General features: G+C 36.5%; 1 protein-coding gene across 5 annotated transcripts in view; it reads right to left on the bottom strand.

The window, feature by feature from the left end:
• Positions 1-392: 392 nt before the first annotated feature.
• The window catches only part of CTDSPL2 (CTD small phosphatase like 2), a 75,753-nt gene continuing 61,380 nt past the window's right edge, over positions 393-14,765 (bottom strand). For 4 of the 5 annotated variants that reach the window (XM_070798037.1, XM_070798040.1, XM_070798038.1 and 1 more), the window contains exons 9-13: positions 11,102-11,164; positions 10,920-10,999; positions 7,586-7,712; positions 5,843-5,938; positions 393-5,247 (exon numbers count right to left, since the gene is read on the bottom strand). In XM_070798037.1, coding sequence (XP_070654138.1) covers positions 5,182-5,247; positions 5,843-5,938; positions 7,586-7,712; positions 10,920-10,999; positions 11,102-11,164 — 432 coding nt within the window. In that variant the 3' untranslated portion in view covers positions 393-5,181. The remainder of the gene's footprint in view (positions 5,248-5,842; positions 5,939-7,585; positions 7,713-10,919; positions 11,000-11,101; positions 11,165-14,765) is intronic. The other variant, XR_011569059.1, reaches the window with a different exon arrangement.

The raw sequence follows: 14,765 nt of genomic DNA, 5'->3' as shown, positions 1-14,765 counted from the left end.
ATTTAATAATCGTTCTTTAATTTCCTCAGCATCCGTTTCTTCCTTCACACTCAGCGTCACTTCCATCAAACGTATCCGTAACACTCATGGCTGGCCTCCCCATCAGCACTGCTCCAGCTCTTTCCAGACTGTTTACTGCTCATGTGACCCCACCCCCACAAACTTTTTATTTTGTACTGGGGTACAGCTGACTAGCAGTGTTGTTGAGTTTCAGGTGAACAGCAAAGGGACCAAGCCACATATATACATGTATCCAACCCACTCTGTTCCTTAGAGGCCACCCACCCGAAGGGAAAGCAATGTGAAAAAGCTGTGTAAACAAAGCACTATACAAATGTAAGTTGTTAGAGATTATAGTTTCTAGTGGCTGATAAAATATCACCAAAGAAAAGTGCTTCCATAAAAGTTTTATTTATCCCCACAACAACCCTGTGAGGTAGGGTGATCAGGGCATTTGAAGATGAGAAAACTAAATCTACATTACTTGTTCACGGCTATACTGCATAGTAAATATGTAGAAATTAAATCGAGTGTTTTAAATGTCCATGATTTATATCAATTCATGTGGAAAAAGGCAGAGAGAATACTAACTCCCCCCGACCTTAATGCCAAAAGGACACCGCCTTGAAAATCCCATTTCAAAAGATGAAAGTATATTTCATTGCTCATTTCTACAAAGATTTATAAAATAAAAAAATAGTGAAATATTTTACAGTTAATATATATAATGGTCTCATTCAGGGATATGTCCTTCAGCTGTGTATATGATCAACTACTTCAAGTGCTAGAAACGCAAACTCTTAAAAAGTATGAAAGACAATGATAATGAGCAGTAGCCTCAATCTTCTTTATTCCTCCAAGTATCCTGAATAAGTTCCGTGAAATCTGGTAAACTCCACCACAAAGAAATATCTGGTAAACTTTATTTTGTTGCCTACTCTCAAACCACTGTCACAGTGAGCAGTGATTGCCCAAATCTATTAGAATCATTTGGAGAGCTTTTAAAAAGCACGGACTTCTCAGGCCCCACTCTAGACTCAGACAATTCTGCAGAGGTGAAGGCCTCAGGAAGCTGTATTTCAAAAGCTCCACGGAGTGACACAAAGGAGCAATCAGGTTCGGGAGCCACTGATGTATTTTAAAACACTGATATCAAAACCATAAAGTGAGTATAACCCTCTTGCTCTCAACTCTCCTTTTTAAAAATTCCTCAAAATGCATTACAACCCTCGAATTCTGCCTCTGGTCAAGTAATTTTAATTCAAGATACAGAGAAACATTTTATAAAAATGTATCCTAGTGAGTTGAGACGTGGATTCCAATTATAATTTACGTAGCATTTAGATATAACGTACCGAGTTCTGTGGTTCTTATTCTGAAATTTCAAATTCTATTTTATACAGGTTCCTAGTAGGCTTTTAACTCAGGGGAAGACATGAAAAATAATGACATAATCAAGCACATAAGCACTGAAAAAAATATTATACTCAAAAACAGCTTCATGAGAGGAATAAGAAAGTGGATGAATGACAACCTAAGGCCTTTTGGCCCATACACTTTTGTTCCCAGTCCACTCTTCCCCTATAAGGGGAAATAAAATAAACATTCTTTCCTAGTTGCTTGGCATAGTTATTCGGTGGGTGACTATTAACACTAAGTTAATTTAGATACACAAGAGATTAAAAGAGACAACAAATAAATACCTAGGAAGACAGAGAGAATCCGGGTCAGAAAGCCCTAACTAGCTAACGATGCAGTACGTAACACCACCGTGTCAGTGCAGGTAAAGGAGGCGCCAGTGTCCTGTACATCTCAGCTTTGTGTGACTGACAGAAGACGTGCAAAAGATCTGGTCCTTATGAAGAAGTCTGTGCTTGCTGTAAAGATTTGTAGGAATAATGAAATGCGTTCTTCATTGATGAGATGAAGTCTCTGTTTTTCAGGGAAGTTGACTGAACAAAACAATGAAAAACAAACTTCTTTAGATGGTTAAATGAAAGAAATATCTAATTGAAAAAGTCATTGGCCAAAGATAACCTTTTTTAAAAAAAATGATTCTATGTTTAACCATCCCCCCCAAAACCCCCAAAACAAACAAACCAGGAAAACCAGAGAAATATAAAAAAACAATATACACATCCATTTTCACTAACAGTTACAAGAAAATAGCCATTTATAGAAGTTACAATGCTTTCAACAAATCCCCCTCCAAATTCTGGGAAATAAGATAAAGCCATTGGGTAAATAAATATACATACTAGCTAATATAAAACAATTTATGCTTTTAAATTGTTGTCAACTTTAAGACCCAAGGAGAAATACGGTGCTATAAATCTGATCAGGGCTACATATATTACATGGCGTTAAAAAACACAACTGATTAAAACATCCTAACAATAATACAAATATTTAAAAGAATGTCTTTAAAAGTCAGACATTTACCACTGGAAATATCACAATTATAGTATGTACTTCAGAGTTGTAATGTGTATATAGGTCACTTTTTCTGTGTCATTATCAGGTACCCATCTCTCCTGCATTTACTATGGTCAGTTTCTAAGAGTTCACGTTTCCTGTGTGAACTGAAGGGGCTGGGCACATCAATTCATAAACACCTCCATTTAACTAAACGGAAATGTTTAAGATAACATCTACCAACAGATAAAGGAAAGAAGGACTAATAAAACATGTTAAAGAGGAAGGAAGCTGGATAACAGTCTCTAACTTATTCTAAATTTTGTATTAATAACAAATTTAAAATTACTCAAATCAAATAATGAAAAAAATATATTAAATTGCTATCAAGAAATTTTCTCAGGCCATAGGAAATTTTCCCTTAGCTTATTTCTTTACAGAATCTTGTTAGGCTTGATTCATTTGTCAGTTGACTTAAAGGAACTCTCCAGCAGGGGATCAAAAGCAGCTTTACCAATAAAAGGTGGTTGAAGTAGTTTTTAAAGTGCCTGTCAGCACAATGCTTTATACAGGTGCTTCCATTTCCCCTCTAGTTCTGGGAAAGCCCACAGAGTATATGTACTTAATTGGTCAAGCTTTCAGCAATTATAATGTAAGCTGAAAGTTTAGATCTTATATAGGTTTTGCTGTTTGAACATAAAAAGGGAGCAAGGAGAAATGTAACCAGGTTCACAATTTTGAGCAAGAGCATATGTAAAGGTAACGTATGTACATTTTATTTCAAGAAAGACAGGAGACAAACAGCATAAAGATGCCCAGATGCCCTAAAGATAAATACATTTCAAAGATTCTCATTAAAATGAATCTGTATTGTTTTTTCCTGCAAGCAAAATACCTTTCTTTAAATTAAAAACAAACAAAAAAACCCCCAATATTCTGAATTGCAAATTTTTTTTTTTTTTGCAGAAAATCTGCCATGATTATTTTTTTTAATGAATAAGGATTTTCCACAAAACAGGCTTGCTCTACATGCTAGATTTTTAAACAGTTCAGTGACACAATATGCTAACTACATACACAACAGATAATATAGTAAGAAAACACTCAACCTGATGAAAAGTTAAAATCTTCATTAATACACTGAAAATTGACATAACTCATGCCTTTAAAATCAAAAATACAAAAATTAAATGTTTTCCTAAAAAGATTTCCTTATTTTAAGGATTCATTTGAAAATGAAGCTGCATGTAATTTGTACAATAAGTTGTACAAGTAAACAGGTAATATACATAAAAAATTAAGTGACATACTCCTCAATTATCAGTTGTCCACCTTTAATTTCCAATACTGTACTTTCTTAACAAGCATACAAAATATCAAACTTCTCTTTAGAAAAAGTGCCGTTCTTTGACATCCTTTACACAAAAACAGTCTGAGCCTGTGGCATGTTAATGCAGTTGAGAGGCAAAGCATACTAACTTTTACAAATTCTACCTCCATAAAAAGCCTCCCGAAAAAGAGATTACACGCCACTATAAAAATATCAACCTCTTGTGGTAGCTGCATCAGAGAACCAAGGCTTGAAGACTATTTCCATATAGCATAGAAAACCACTATGAGAGCGTACTGACTGCACTGGTGGCCCGGGAGTCTACTGCACACAGGGTTATGCACAGCTGCTGCGAGGTACCAAGACTGTTACACGGAGCTTAAACTGATTGTGACCGAGAGCATAACAGAGGTACTACCAGCCCATGCAAAGTAACTAAAAATACTGAATCACTGTGCTGAACACTTCATTCCTGGAGAAAACCAAAGGCATCAGTAACCAAATCAAGCCCGACAGGTGGCCCAATCCATCCTCCTCAAAGACTGGTGAGCACAGTGAGGTCTGAGGTATACCTTTATCCATCACGTCTGTGTGCCACTGCGAGATAGTACCACTCGGAACACATGCCATCACAATGGTCTACATCTTTTGAATATTAAGTCATTCATATATTCTTATCTACCCAGTCTCTTGAATTTTGAAAAGATTTCACCTACAGTAGAATATTACAGAAACAAAATATAAATGCATGTTCTCTCTAAATGAAACTTACATGGACTAAAAGTAGAGGGTATTTTTAAACAAATATACAATATGCAGGCAGACAAAGCAGGAAAACGGCCATTCAAATGTATAATAAAAAACTAAAAATTTACTATTTCCAGAAAACTATGAAGCGCCTCAACTAAAAGGAATGCATAATGAAATTCTAATCTATTAATAATACAGGTCAAAAATGTAAAAAGGTTATAAACCTTAACAGGAAAAATAAAACAACTTTTACTGGCCATTCCTGTTGAAATGAGAATTTTAAAGTAACAGAAAAGTGGCTACAAACCCACTTAGAGCACCAAACAGAGAGAAAATAAAAGTCCATTTTCATCTCTGTTATTATCATAAAATCCTGTGTGACTACAGGTCAAACTGCTGGTGGCAGAAACAGAATTCTTTATAAACTGCAGATGTCCTGTACATAAAAAATCTCACTGGAGTTGCACTAGTTCTAAAGACGCCTCTGTTTTCGCCCACCTACTGTGTGTGTTCAATCTGAGAGAGAGTCTCTTTCTGTAACCCTTGATTATTATTGGGCACCAAGATAAGAAAAGCAAGACGGGGTACAAAAATGCAAAATTTCAACAGTAATGGCAATGTTTTTGTCTTAGTCCAAAAGGGTCCTGCATCCTCTCCCCCTTCAGTGATCTGACAAGTCTTTGTACTTAATCGGGGGGCAGCAAGTCATGCAAGCGAAACCGGTCTCTGATGTGCGGTCGAACGTCTTCATTCTGTTGGAGACAGACATTTTAAAAGCCACGAAACTTAAAAGACACGATGCTCACAGCATTATGAACATTCTGACTTTGCAGGGAAACTATGGCTATTTATTTCATAATTTACATCATTATTATTATTTTTGCCAAATGCAAAGACACTACATAGAAGTAAACTTAAATTTAGACGCAAAAGAAAAGCTCGTCATTAACGCATCAATTTTGAAAGAACAGTGATGCAGGAAAAGATCAAACCAAAAGACAGACAAAGCATTTAGCCACTGAAGTCTACTTTACACAGTAGTTTTAAATTTAATCCATGGATATAGCAGAAAAAATTCCCAGAATAAAATTTCGGTACCATAAGCATCAGCTCTAGACCTGAACTCAAAACGGATTGAACACAGCCAGCTAGTGACTTGCCGCAGGAAGGTCGGTGAGATTAAACGATGCGTACAATTTTAAATACTGATAAACATAATTTATAAGGTATAATCTTTTTCAACTTCTGCCCTAATCTCTCACCATATTTACTTAAAACATCAGTATTTCAATAGAGTTAAAGCAACAAAAAAACCTAACAAAAAGATAAATGAAAAGATATACTTACCAGTTCTACTAGCTTCTCCAGAAATGGGATCAATTTTAGCAGTTCATTGTCATTTTTATCCATAAACCAGCTTTCTATAGGGATTCCATTAGATAGCTAAAATGATAAATAAGGAATTAACTCTTCTTTTCATTTACAGTTTGCCTAAGTTGGAAAAGCTATAAAAAGAAATAACAGATTTTAGTAAATATTAATCCATTAAGTTCCTTTAAAAAAGGAATGCCATCAGAGTTTATGCCTGTCACAGTCTTTGGCATCTTAATAGTGCCAGACACAGATGTGAAGGAATAAACTGAAACCTAACTGGTTTTTCAGAGTAATTCTTAGTGTATATAAAATTTAACAAGAAATATTCATTAAAATAAGTTTTGCGTTAACATAACTAAAAACATTACTCATTAGAGAAATATTAGTCGATGCTAGGCATTTTGAATAAAGAAATACTGCCATTTTATTTATTTATTTTTGGAATACTGCCATTTTAAACAGAGAGAGGCATATGCGCGACTGTGTCCTGATCACTGTTTTACTCCCACACAAGACAACCTGAAACGCAGCAGGGACACAACAAACCAACTCAATGGTATTCCGTTGAAATCTAAAAACAAAACTACAAACCGTATTTGTTTTATAGTAAATATTCTCTAGGATATCATATCTTTTAATATTTACACAGAACACTGTGTTTAAGATGGAGGGTAACTGAAATTATTTTATTTACAAACCAATTCTTAAAAACATTTAAAATGCAAGGAAATGAAAAGTAGTGACTTAAACTGAACGTATTTCAATACCATATGCCATCTTCCCCCCTTGTATTTATTCTCTTTTATGTTTTATTATGGACACTTTGAAACACAGAAGTTGAGGGCAAGTCTTGTTTCATCTATACCCAACCCCCTTTCCACATCCCAATTCTGCACTGATTTATTCTGACGAAAATCTCAGTCGTATCTCATGAACATAATACTCAATGTAAAATCCATCTGGCAAAGATGGCCCGTCTCTCTCTCTACGTATGTATCTATCTGTTTATGCCGCGCTGCATGGCCTATGAGAGCCTAGCTCCCTGACCAGGGGTGGAACCCAGGCCCTCAGCAGTGAAAGTGCCAAATCCTCAACACTGGATGCCACAGACTCAACTAGAGTTGAATTTATATGTCTAAGGGTACAAATATATTGACAAAATAGTCTAAGATTTCAAAAGGTCAAATTACACAGACCAGAAGAACACGGTGTAATTCTCAAATTATTTACAATTAAAATTACTGATTTAACAACGGCTAAGAATGCTATTGGGGCTTCCCCAGTGGCCCAGTGGTGAAGAGTCTGCCTGCAACGCAGGAGACATGGGTTCAAACCCTGGGCTGGGAACATCCCCTGGAGGAGGAAATGGCAACCCGCTCCATTATTCCTGCCTAGAAAATCCCATGGACAGAGGAGCCTGGTGGGCTACAGTCCATAGGGTTGCAAAAGAGACACGATTTAGCAACTAAACAACAACAAGAAGGATGCTATCAAATGGTATGTATCTTACAGCCCCTTCTTAGGGTTTTACTATTTCAAATCTACATGTATGTTGTACTTCATTTAAAAGAAAAATTTCCACAAGGAATATACTAATTTGGCACTTCTAATTCTAAGATGACACTAAACAGGGAAATCCCGCCAGTGAAAACCCTGCTGCCCCATCACACTGTCTGGCAGCGTTCGTCTGAGTTTGTTTAGCAGCCTTCTTCCTACCTGATATGCAAAGGCTTGCGGTGAGTTGTCAATTATTATAGTTTTTGAAAGATCTCTTCCAAGGATATTTAAGTCCTTTATATAGTTTCCTTGTACACAAACACAATGTTCACGGAAAAGCCGGTGCCTAAACATAAAAGTAAAAACAAGTTAACTAAAAGATAAAGTATCTGTAAAAAGCACAACACATACTGAAACATATACAATGCACACACCACAGGCTTTACAATTAAGCCTTGTCATTTTCTCTCACAAAGGAAATTCAATTACAAGTGTGGGCCTAGGCTTTGGGCTACGGTCTTATAAAAAACTCTTAGCAATTATTGAAACCTTACAACCAAGTATTACCATGTCTTAAAGAACTTTGGTTTATCCCAAAATTTTATATTAAATGATAAAGAGGGATGAAAAACTCTGTAAATTGTTTTTGTAATTTATTTACCCAGGAGAGCTCAGTTCAGATGCAGCATCTGGTTGTCATCGAGGTCCTGCTTTTTAACCAATTTTCCAGATGGTTGACTGAGGCACAAGGAGGTCAAGTGACTTGCCCAAGGTCACACAGTAAGTCAGCGGTTAGCCCCGCAATGGGACCCAGGGTCCTCCCGGCTCCCAGTCCTTTGCTCTAACCAGAAGACCACACCGCCTCCCTAGCCCTGCACATGCCAGAATAGAAAACATGAGAAGGGATGCTTCTGTGTTGGCATTAAAAAAAAAGTTTTCAGTTTCTCTTATAGATTTTGAGGAAAGGTGCAGAGGCCAAAACATTCCATCATTTCAACTTTTCCCAAACACCCGTGCTTTAACTGTGTGCGTGATTTGGAAAAACAAGGATTGAATGAAAGGATGAATTCAGATTTAAGTGTAACAAAATTGATCTTTCACCAGTGAAAACTGAAAAAGTTATATCATTTTAAAACGAAAGCTATTAAGTTTTGTAATATTTATATACTTGTAATATTTATATAATCTCTAGCACTCAAAATATATTAGTTTCTGAATATTACTAATAACTGGTACAGATTATCCTGAAACACACTACTTGCATACATTAATAATTTGGTAGTTTGGCTTCCTTGTGTCTTAATCCCACTATACAATTTTTAAGGAGCTAGGACTTACGCATTCATAATATTTTTAATTCTCAGATTTTAAGAAAGCAGCATTTTCTACCAACAAAATCTGTCATAGGTCTAAGAACAACCAGTAACTGGTATTTTAATCGGTGCCAATGGTAATGGAAAAGAGGAAGAATCTTAAAACCAGACAAAACATAATACTATAAACAGTTTTTTCTAATGATTATCTACGTCTGAAAGGTTTAAAGACAGTCCTACTTTGAAAATATAAGGCTAGACAAAAGAATTTAAGTCCTGGTTGGACCTAAATAAGATCCTACATTTTATCTGTATAAACATCCAGATAAGAGGAAATTGGAGGCAGGTACAGTGGGTACCTCCAAGTCACACTGATAACTTCTCCAATAGCAGCAATTCACCAGACACAGGGGACAGCTAGCTGAGTATATATATGGAGACTAATGGTTATTTTAATTATAAACTCCTCCCAGTTAGCAGGAATCTGAGGGTTGCTGCTGCTAAGTTGCCTCAGTCGTGTCCGACTCTGGGCGACCTCACAGATGGCAGCCCACCAGGCTCCCCCGTCCCTGGGATTCCCCAGGCGAGAACATTGGAGTGGGTTGCCATTTCCTTCTCCAGTGCATGAAAGTGAAAAGTGAAAGTGAAGTCGCCCAGTCGTGTCCAACTCTTAGTGACCCCACGGACTGCAGCCCACCAGGCTCCTCCGTCCATGGATTTTCCAGGCAAGGGTACTGGAGTGGGTTGCCATTGCCTTCTCCAATCTGAGGGTTAGTAGCTAGTATTTGCAATTTTAAAAAGAAATTACTTTTGCTAGTCATCGAATTAGCATTCAGACTCCTGGGACTTTCTGAATCGACTCTGTCACCAACACAGGTGGCGCCCTATAGCACTCTTAGTGCGTTCAATACACAGTTCAAGAAGCTTTTCCTGTTTTAAGTTTTTCAAAATACAACTCGATGAAACAAATTTAAACTCCCAAAGGCGTAGGTTCTATAAAACTAGTTTAAAAGAAGGCTTTTAACTTGTAACATCACAACTGCATGACTGTGATTTGTCCCCTAGTAAAATGAAAGCTCCACAAGAGAAGGGCTATGCTGCTCACTGTTCCTGGAGCACTGGAGGAGCTAAATGGAAATCTTCAGGAGTGAGGTCATCAGAGCAAAATCACTTGTATGCTTTTATTATCAGGTAAAATGAGCATAAATTATAATATACTTTTATGAAAATAAAATACCATTTTCTTTTGTGTGTCTGAAGCTTGTTTATATGGAAGATAAAATGGAAACTGACTAAACGACAAATTTTGATACTTTAAATTTTTTTAAAAAAAAAGAGGGAAAAGTCTCCTAAATGTGGGCATTAGGAAAAGCCTTTCACTATAGTTGAAACCACTCAATAATAAAGGTACTACTGACAGTAGAAATTAAGTTTAGGATTTTCCACTCTAAGACAATATGTGAGGAAATATTTAAGAAAATGAACACCCAGCTACCAAAGCTTTCGGGAGGCTTTTCCTGCATCTCTCATTCAGCTCTTGATCAAAACTCAAAGATTAACTCCTATACTTCAGAGGATGCAGCAAGACTGAGGAGTCTTGGTATCTCACTTCAGTTGACAGAAGTAATGAAACTAATTTTCAAATTGTGTTAAATAACTGAAAACACGCCCACCTAACCAGTAATACACTGCATCTGCTGGCTTAGGACACACACACAAGGAACTGAGTCCAGATCAGAATCACCTGAGTGACTAAACCAACTGCAATTTCCAATTAGACTCAAGTAACATTTCCTTTCCATGGAAGATAAATTTGCTCTTGAAAAAAAACCAAGAGTTTAATTTGATCTTTTTTGTTAAAATTAACTTTCATTTCTATGTCATTAAAAAGATGACATAACATGCATTATCTCAGAGGCATTAAGTGAAAACATCATGCACAGTGAAAAATTCCACATCCCCTCAGTTTCCCCCCAATCCCAAAGTGAGGATACATATGTACAAGTGAATAAACACATTTGATCTTTGTATCCATTAAAGAACGTCTGTCTGGAGTTTAATTAGGAACTCTTAAAGAGTTTGGGGGCTTAAAAGAAAAAAAATCACTTATTTTCACCATTTAACACAACAAATCTCTATAAATGCAGCCAACTAAAAATGGCCATCAAAATTAAATAGAATCATAGTAATTTCATAGTTCAGTGTGACAGACATTTCCACTATTTCTTAATTAAATTTACCTGACCAGTTGCTTTTTAGGGTCTAGTATGTTCAGTAACTTGTCTGCATACACCTTCTTAGAAGCAGTAAAAAGAATGATCTACAAATTCAGGGGAAAAGAAGTAATCATTATACATGATCTAAATGGGTACTGTATTGAATAAAATAAAAATACTTAAATAATTAACTTAAGTATGTTTACCTCATACATCTGAGACATTCGTTCCAGGAACTCCCTGAAGAATGGTCTTAATCTCACGTAAACCTGAAAAAAACACAAAGATGGGCTTCAGAAAATAAAAATATGAAACAGAAAAAACTTATTTATAAGGTATGCTCTAACTTTGAATACAATTTAAAAGTTCATATGAATAAAAAAATTTACTAAGTACCACTTGACCAAATATATTTCGCATACCAAAACAATCTTTTGGTAGGATAATAGTAATTGCTGGTGATCATTTCACTTTTTCATACTCAAATAGCAGCATATAATAGACCTTCATGGAATGTAATTTTAATGAACAGTTAAACTAAGAATGGCAGTTTGCCCTCTGAGACTCTGATCCACCAATCAGCTCCATCTTCCAGCCAGGGAGCATCCATCCAATTATGAGGCAGGCTGTGTGTCCACCTCTAGCTGACCTGTCTCAATGACCTTCCTCAATGATCACTCAGAATTTCTTCTCACTTGCTTAAGAATACCTTTATTTTCAATTTCTATTAAGGTAAATAATGTTTAAGAAGGAGATGTCTGGATTGGTGGGTTTAACTAACAAGAATGTTTCAGAAATCAAGCTTGTTCTACACTTACTGATTCAGATGTGGTATCTAAATTAGCACTACTGGGCTACTTGAGATTGAAAATATAATAATCAAACACACCAGTTATCAAAACCAACTGACAATATCAGGACAGACTACAGTAACCAAAGAACTGACTCTAAACATATTATTGTCTTACTTCTGTCTGTCTTTCTGCCTATATTTAACGCAGCTCTTGTAATATACTCAAGAAGCACAGAAATATGTCATGAACAAGCACTAAAAACTGATTTACAAAAGACTTTAACTCCTTTAAATTATATTTATTTTGTGACAAAAAGTTTTTACAAAGAAAAGTTTGTACTTCACTCAAAGGTGATTGTTAAAGTAAAAAAAGCACGAAAGACAAACACACCCTCGCGCCAGATTCCCTGGGCGCAGTGGCTGTGGTGGCAACACGGTCAAAACTTAGGCTTCACTGCATTTAACTGTGTCATCAGTACACATCTCAACAAAAATGACCTTATGATAAAAATCTAGTTCTGGGAATGTTTCAGAGCAGAACAGGGAAATCAGGCAAAGGACTTTAGAGGGAAGGGACTATGTACTAACAGTCTTTGTAATTTCTAAAGCCCAAACAGTGTAACAGAAAGCCAAATATATAGTAAATATGTGATAAAAAATCTGTCAAATAAATTTAATAATAAACAGACTTAGGCAAATAAAACTGCCTTAAGCAATATAAACAAAACTGAGAAGGAAAGGCAAGACCACACACTACAGGACAACTACACAACTACAGACTCGAAGGCCAACCACTGAATCTCCTTAAGAACTGATCACTGTGGAAGACAAATCCCAAACAACTATTAATGTTAATAATATCACCCTATTCCCACTTACAGGCTAGAATAGTAAGTCAAAGTGTGTGTCAGTCACTCAGTCGTGTCTGACCCTTGTGACCCATGGACTGTAGCCCACCAGCCTCCTCTGTCCGTGGGATTCTCCAGGCAAGAATACTGGAGTGGGTTGCCATTCCCTTCTCCAGGGGATCTTCCTGACCCAGAGACTGAACTCATGTCTACTGCACTGCAGGCAGATTCTTATATTCTTTATATTCTTCTGCAGTCTGAGTTACCAGGGGAGCCCAGCATAATCAAGATTTACTCATTTCTAATCCTGTTACAAGGCAGCTGATCTCAGTAGCTTTGACTAATCAAAAATGAAGTCAGTCACACACTCCCACCACTAGCAAATAAAAAAATCATTAGTATCCAATCCCTATCCTTTAGGATGAGATACAAAAATTTTAACTAGATTTGCACTTCTAATAAATTTTAACATTTGCATCCTAAAATATTTGGTATAGTTGGGTAGTTTTCAACACACTTTATTTGATAATCCAAGTAACTGACAGATTCAGATATATTACTACCTTAACTGACAAAATCAATTTTTATTCATTATGGAACACTTCAAAATATATTTGTAATGGTTAAGGGAAAAACTATCAATTCAGTCGATACTTTTTTTCAGTCAACCTTATCTCATGGAAGATGATAAACCATGAACCATCAGAGACCTCTGTTTGCTGCTAAGAAGCAGTTAAATGCACTTAACAACCAAAAATACTTCATTTCTGCATGTGTATAAATGCTTCCATTTGCTTTCAATATCCCTATCACTTGCTCATACTATAAATTAAAATAAGCAGGGCCTCTACAATTTGGGGTTTGTCTCCTCTGAAACCTAAAATACTTCCACTGTAGAGGAACACTTCCATTTAAACAGCATTATCTAAGCACAGTCAGTGGCCACGGTTCAAAGGGGACGTGTCCCACTGCTTGCACTTGGGGATTAGGCAAAACTGTGGCTTCACTATGATTCTACGACGCTGACTATGCTGAGAAATGTAACACACATCTTAGAATCTGACATTACTTTCAAAATGTGCCTGTTTACTGGGGATGAAGGCAGCGCTGAGATGGGGGAACAGAGCACAAGAGTGTTTTCTTAGCACAAGAATAGAAACTGTTCACTGTAGATGTTCCTACTCTCAGAGCAGACTCACTATTTGAAACACAGGAAGGTGTTTCCGGATTAAAAGACATAAGCAGAAACAGACAGTTAGGGAAAAGGTGCTGAAAGGAACACAGCAGCAGCGAGCAGGAATGGGATGGGACCACGCGAGGCTCTGTCACTTGTGAAAAGGCAAACATCTCAGGGAGAAAAATAGAAACAGAGTCACAAGGCCAGCAGGACCTAAGTCATTCAGATGGATATACTGAAGCAGAAATATACAGAAGTCAAGAAGCACTAAGCACTGTCCAGCAGGAGAGCAGAAGAGCTGTACGGGATGCACAATCAACAGACTACACCCTCTACTGTGTTAGGTCAGAGACACAACCATACAGATACACGGACACGCCTCTGAAGGCTTCAGAATCGATTCCACAGATGCCCTTTTCTTCTCCTAACCGTCTCCTAACAAAGATTCCCGTCCCGAGTTACTTACTTCCTATTTTCTACATTCTTCCACTACTTAGTATTTCAGAAATCATCCTCCTTTACACTTGCAACTCTTCAAAGTCATTTAGTCACCCAAATGTAAGACTAGGCCGTAAGTTTCATTTCAGGCTGGTGTATATATGCTCCTTTAACTATACAGCAATTATTCTAGGTACAGAACAAATAGTTTTAATCACTAAACCAAATATATTTTGAAAAAGTCAAAGTCTTAATGCATAATGCTATAATAATGAACAATTATGATATAAGAACAGCACACACAAAGACATGTCTGAAATAAGACTGCCCACTACCCAGAGATGTTCATGCTATGAAATGTTTATTATACAGAACTTTTGTACATTTCTTACTCATGACTCAATTTATTTTGGAACTGGAAGTTTGTACCTCTTAATTCCCCTCACTTATTTCATTATATGTTCACGCTGTAAACTTTTACAACAAAATCTACTAGAATAATATCTGTAAAAATAATGATAACTAATCTTGTGTGATATATTGTGAACTGATTTTACCAAAACTTAGATGATATCTGACAGTCAGCCTATACTTTCTTTAGTACTAAGACAAGA

Source organism: Bos indicus, chromosome 10 (genome assembly GCF_029378745.1).
Source record: "Bos indicus isolate NIAB-ARS_2022 breed Sahiwal x Tharparkar chromosome 10, NIAB-ARS_B.indTharparkar_mat_pri_1.0, whole genome shotgun sequence".
Classification (NCBI taxonomy): domain Eukaryota; kingdom Metazoa; phylum Chordata; class Mammalia; order Artiodactyla; family Bovidae; genus Bos; species Bos indicus.
The sequence above is the reverse complement of the archived record's forward strand: the minus strand, read 5'-3'. Positions and strand labels throughout refer to the sequence as shown.